This window comes from Macrobrachium rosenbergii, chromosome 2 (genome assembly GCF_040412425.1).
Source record: "Macrobrachium rosenbergii isolate ZJJX-2024 chromosome 2, ASM4041242v1, whole genome shotgun sequence".
Taxonomy (NCBI): Eukaryota; Metazoa; Arthropoda; class Malacostraca; order Decapoda; family Palaemonidae; genus Macrobrachium; species Macrobrachium rosenbergii.
The window spans coordinates 28,185,848-28,192,254 of record NC_089742.1 but is presented as its reverse complement, the minus strand read 5'-3'; the positions used below and the strand labels follow the sequence as shown (position 1 = coordinate 28,192,254).

Sequence of the window (6,407 nt, the reverse complement as noted above, 5' to 3'; positions counted from 1 at the left end):
GTTATTATTGTTATATTTATTAGAATATTTATTCTATTTATTTGCTTCATGAGATTGTTGTTCTGTTAATTTTGCAATATACATCACTGCATGTACGACATCATAAGTATTACTTCATCAGTTTCAGCCAGACTTGACGCAAAGCTTCCTCGGGTTAAGGGAATTAAATATTATTAAAGAAGTGGGTCTGGTCCTTTAGCTGTTTGCTAGAAAGGTGGGTCAGGGTCCATATTTGGTTGTTGGAAAGGTGGGCTAGGTCCCTTAACTGGTTATTCAAAAGGTAAAAGGTGGGCTAATTCCCTTAACTGGTTATTCAAAAGTGGGCCAATTCTGTTAACTGGATGTTCAAAAGGTGGGCCAATTTCATTAACTGGTTATTTAAAAAATTGGATAATTCCATTAACTGGTTATTCAAAAAGTGGGCTAATTCCCTTAACTGGATGTTCAAAAAGTGGGCTAATTCCCTTAACTGGTTATTCAAAAGGTGGGCTGATTCTGTTAACTGGTTATTCAAAAGGTGGGCTAATTCCCTTAACTGGTTGTTCAAAAGGTGGGCTGTTTCCCTTAACTTGTTGTTCAAAAGGTGGGCTGTTTCCGTTAACTGGTTATTCAGAAGGTGGGCTAATTCCGTTAACTGATTATTCAAAAGGTGCGCTAATTCCCTTAACTGGTTATTCAAAAAGTGGGCTAATTCCCTTAACTGGTCATTCAAAAAGTCGGCTAATTCCCTTGTCTGGTTATGCAAAAAGTGGGCAAATTCCCTTAACTGGCTATTCAATAGGTAGGCTAATTCCCTTAACTGGTTATTCAGAAGGTGGGCCAATTCCGTTAACTGGTTATTCAAAAAGTGGGCTAATTCCCTTAACTGGTTATTCAAAAAGTGGGGCAATTCCCTTAACTGGTTATTCAAAAAGTGAACCAAGTCCGTTAACTGGTTATTCAAAAAGTGGGCTAATTCCCTTAACTGGTTATTCAAAAGGTAGGATAATTCCCTTAAATGGTTATTCAAAAGGTGGGCTGATTCCCTTAACTGGCTATTCACAAAGTTGGCTAATTCCCTTAACTGGGTATTCAAAAGATGGGCTAATTCCCTTAACTGGTTATTCAAAAGGTGGGCTAATTCCCTTAACTGTTTATTCAAAAGGTGGGTTAATTCCCTTAACTGGTTACTCAAAAGGTGGGCTAATCCCCATAGCTGGTTACTCAAAAGGTGGGCTAATTCCTTTAGCTGGTTATTCAAAAGGTGGGCTAATTCCCTCAGCTGGTTATTCAAAAGATGGGTTAATTCCCTTAACTGGTTATTCAAAAGGTGGGCTAATTCCCTTAACTGGTTATTCAAAAGGTGGGCTAATTCCCTCAACTGGTTATTCCAAAGGTGGGCCAAATCCCTTTCCAGTTGATAAATTGTGAAAATAGGGCGGTGTCATTTAAATATCTTTTTCACTTAAACTACTGTACCAGAAACGATTAAACTTGCACAAAAGCCTCTTAATTTAATGTAAAAATCAAGGCTATTGAAATTATGGCCCGGGAAGAGGCCAAATTGGGGGATTCAAGTTTAACGCTGGAACTTGTAAGACAAAGGTTAATTACATATTTGCGTGTATAGCAGAGAGGCCTCAAGAAACATGTTGATTTTGTTTGTAAAATGCAGTTACTGATACTTGTGGATTCCACGAAAATATATCCGATTACCAACCGTCCATCTTTCATTCCACTTCTCGAATCCATTTATTTGTAGCTTGAAGGGACCACGTGTCATATTTATTTACCTTCGAATATTTGTAACATTCTCTTTTTTTATGGGCGCGATTTCCCGTTGCTACTGCAGATTGGACATGGAAGAGGCTGAGAGCAATCAGGCCTAATTTCACCTCGCTTATTCTCTCTTCTGAGGTTCCTCGTGTTTTCTCTCTTTATTTCGGTCTTCTGTCTCTTCGTGTTTTCACTCTTTTATTCTCTTTGTATTTTTCGTCTCCGGGATTTTGCCTTTGTGCTCATATCGCATCCGAGTAACGGCATTTGTATTGATAGAAAATTGTATTGTTTCTGTGTTTTGTATAAAAAATTGTATTGTTTCATCTTTCGTAATTATTAAAGTGTTGTTGCTATGTTTTATATCAAAGAAATTGTATTTTTCTGTTTTGGTTTCATTTGATTTTCCTTGTGTTCTCCTCCTCCTCCTCCTCCTCCTCCTCCTCCTCCTCCTCCTCCTCCTCCTCCTCCTCCTCATCCTCCTCCTCCTCCTCCTCCTCCTCCTCCTCTTCTTCTTCTTCTTCTTCTTCTTCTTCTTCTTCTCCAGATAACGGGTTCTTTTCCAAAAGTTAGCGTTGATGTTATTGCTTTTATCACTCAATAAGGGCAACGAGTTTTTCCTGTTTATTTCTTTCCTCTAATTTTTTTGTGAGTCGTTCCTTGGCGCTCATTACTAGAGTCATATATATGCCTGTATCAGCATAACGGGAATTGTATAATTTTCTTTTTATTAGTTTGTATTGTTTTTTCGGGTGTGTTACACCGTTAGCTTTTATTACATTTATTGTTTCAAGTTTCACTATACCCTAATGTTATTGCTGGAATATTACTGCGATGAAAGAAATTACCTTACGTTGTTATCGTAATTATTTTAATTTTTTTCGTTGATGCCGTCTCTCCTCCTCCTCCTCCTCCTCCTCCTCCTCCTCCTCCTCCTCCTCCTCCTCCTCCTCCTCCTCCTCCTCCTCCTCCTCCTCCTTCTTCTTCTTCTTTCTTCTTCTTTTTCTTCTTCTTCTTCTTCTTTCTTTGAGGTCGTGCAATTGCATGTATCTACAATGCTTATAAATTTTTTTTCAAGGAATTCCGTCCCAATCTCGTTACTCTTAAGCAAGGAGAGAGAGAGAGAGAGAGAGAGAGAGAGAGAGAGAGAGAGAGAGAGAGAGAGAGAGAGAGAGAGAGAGAGTTTCGGCATTTCTCACGAATACGAATTGTAAGGCTTAAAGTCTTACGAAGCTGTTCAAGTCTTGAAGTTGAAGCATTTGTTAGGATCAGCCTTTCGTTCGTTAGACTTTTTTTTTTTCTTTTAACTTTTAGCGTGGGCTGTTATGTTGTTCCTAATTTTCGTTTTAGATTTTTGTAATTATGTATATGTATATATAATATATATATATTATATATATGCATATATATATAATGTATATCTAGATATATATTCATTATATATACAGTATACACATATATTTATTTTTATATTTATGTGTATAATAAATATATATATATATATATATATATATATATATATATATATATATATATATATATATATATATATATATATATATATAAATTTGTGACTACTGCCGGATCGAACTCGGTCTTCAGTGAAATGCCAGGGCTCTACCAACTGACCCTCCGCGTGGGTCACTTGATAGCGGCCTGGCCTTTCATTTGAGAGGCTGGGGTTCGATCCCGATGTGAGTCAGAAATTTATTTCTGTGAAACACGTGCTGATGTGTTTGATAGTTTCGTATATATACATGAAAAATTGTTGTCCCTAGAATATATTAACCTTTTGGCCTTTCTGGGAGTGAGGTTGCACGCCCCAGGCCCCTTTTGTGAAGGACTTATTATAGTGTTTTGCTGTACGATGCGAAAAATTCACTGCTATTAACACGTTGAAGAAAGCTAATTTACTGCTTTGGAGAGGAGAAATTTGAAAAGAATAACTGCTTTCTTGGGAGAAAGTAGGAATTTGCTGCTTTCTTCTGCTAAGGGACTTTCCAAAAGTGGATCTTTAGTTTTCTGTAAAAGAAAACTATTGTGTTGCAACTTTGTCTGTCCGTCCGCACTTTATTCTGTCCGCACTTTTTTATGTTCCGTACTCCAGATCTTAAAAACTTATTGAGGCCAGAGGGCCAATTTGGTATGTTTGATGACTGAGGGTGGATGATCAACATGCCAATTTGCAGCCCTCTAGCCTCAGTAGCTTTTAAGATCTGAGGGCGGACAGAAAAAGTGAGGACAGAAAATGTGCGGACGGACAGACAAAGCCGGCACAATAGTTTTCTTCTACAGAAAACTAAAACGTGGAAATATCGAGAACTCATGAAATACCTGCGGTTTGAGGTTAATGATCCACGGATTTTGATTGCACTAACTTTCCGATCGACCGCATTCTTAGAAGTGGCGAGAAGTCAGTGATGTATATTTACGTATTTACGTGGCTTTTGTGATCTAGAGATTGTTCGTTGGTGTTGCAGTGATTCGCAAGTACTTGGTGAAATGTAAAGGCTTGTTGCTGTTCGTCATTTTATTGGTTTAATAGGTTTGCTGATCTATTTGTATACGCGTCTATTTTATATGTATGTATGCATGTGTATATATATATATATATATATATATATATATATATATATATATATATATATATTTATGTATATTGCTTATATATTTATATATATATATATATATATATATATATATAGTATATATGTATATATATTGATATATATATATGTATATGTATATATGTATATATTTCACGCCAAGAATTAACGAGTTGAAGAGCATTTTCCATAACACTGCTTGTAACCCCTTCCAAAATTTTTGGGAATAACAGCAGACATAGCGAACGTCATCAAGAATAGGAGGAGGAGGAGGAAGAAGAAGAGGCGAAGGAGGAGGAGGAAGAAGAAGAAGAGGAGAAGGAGGAAGAGGAGGAAGAAGAAGAAGAGGCGAAGGAGGAGGAGGAGGAACAACAACAACAACAAGAGTCGCCACGGCTCGTAAAGTGACCTAACTGTAATCATCAATGCAATGTTGCCTGTAATGATGGCCGTCGGCTTCTGTCACCATTAATCTCGGGTGTGGCTTCTCTGCGGCAGGAGCTCATTACAGGAGGCGGTGATGTCGCTGCTTCTGCTTCATTTCAATCGTCGTTGCCCTAAGGTTTTCGTTTATGTGTGTGTGTATATATATATATATATATATATATATATATATATATATATATATATATATATATATATATATATATATATATATATATTTATGAAGAGAGTCAGCACATGCAAGATGGTAGGAGTGGCGCAGTGTGCATAGGTGGCCTAGGCACTCTGCTGATAAGCTTTTTGTGTAGTTATGTGACCTGGCTAATGCAGTGAAATTTTGTGCACAGTCACTATTGTAACTTTTGAACAGAAGAGTAACATCTGGTTTTATTTTTCCTCTAAGAACAATATTGAAGTTGCAATTTCTTGTCTGCTAATAATAACACGGAAAGTCCTTTGTTATACTGATTTATTTGGAGAGACCTGTAAACCTTTTTAATTTTCTGGAAAAGAACACTATTGTGCCGGCTTTGTCTGTCCGTCCGCACTTTTTTCTGTCCGCACTTTTATTGTCCGCCCTCAGATCTTAAGAAACTACTGAGGCTAGAGGCTGCAAATTGGTATGTTGATCATCTACCCTCCAATCATCAAGCATACCAAATTACAGCCCTCTACCCTCAGTAGTTTTTATTTTACTTAAGGTTAAATTGAACCATAATCGTGCGTCTGGCAACGATATAGGACATGCCACCACCGGGCCGTAGTTAAAGGTTCATGGGCCGCGGCTCATACAGCATTATACCGAGGCCATATAAAGATAGATCTATTTTCGGTGGCCTTGATTATACGCTGCACAGAAAACTCGATTGCGCTGAAGAAACTTGGGAGCATTTTTTACTTGTTTCAAAGTTCTTGTCAAATATGGAAGGGTGGCTTCAGTGAAATTCTACTGTAGTCACTCTATATTCACCGTCTCACTGTCGAAAGAACCTCTGTCACGATGGCCTTGATTATACGCTGTACAGAAAACTCGATTGCGCTGAAGAAACTTGGGCGCATTTTTTACTTGTTTCAAAGCTCTTGTCAAATATGGAAGGGTGGCTTCAAAGAAATTCTACATCAGTCACTCTATATTCACCGTCTCACTGTCGAAAGAACCTCTGTCATGTACAGACATACAGGTAATGATATAGCATAGCTATAAGCAAAAGTGAACGAAATAATAATTATTTTTTACTCTGCCAGGAACGAGCAAAAAAAGCCTCTTGCATTCAGACATCTGGAAGGGATTCTCAAGGAAAGAAATCTCGAAGAGTGTAATGACAAACAAGAAACAAATATAATAATACAAGAGGCATCTCTGGAAAACCGGACAAGGGAAAGTGAAAAAAGGTAGAGAGATCAGAGAATATATACTTGGAAAAAAGTAAAAGCGTAAACGAAGTACAAAAAGATTAGAGAATATTACATGGAAAAAATTGAAGACGTTTAGAAGAAAAGAATTGAAAATAAAATAGGGAAATGACCAAGAAAAAAATATATATATATCCATATATATATATATATATATATATATATATATATATATATATATATATATAT

The 6,407-nt window shown here is 36.9% G+C and overlaps 1 protein-coding gene across 1 annotated transcript; it reads right to left on the bottom strand.

Moving 5' to 3' along the window:
• Positions 1 to 313: 313 nt before the first annotated feature.
• Positions 314 to 4,150, bottom strand: LOC136842703 (apolipoprotein A-IV-like). The gene is made up of 2 exons (XM_067110381.1): positions 4,134 to 4,150; positions 314 to 1,388 (listed from the first exon to the last, which is right to left on the bottom strand). Exons 1-2 carry the CDS (start codon positions 4,148 to 4,150, stop codon positions 314 to 316), a joined length of 1,092 nt encoding a protein of 363 aa, XP_066966482.1.
• Positions 4,151 to 6,407: the final 2,257 nt, after the last annotated feature.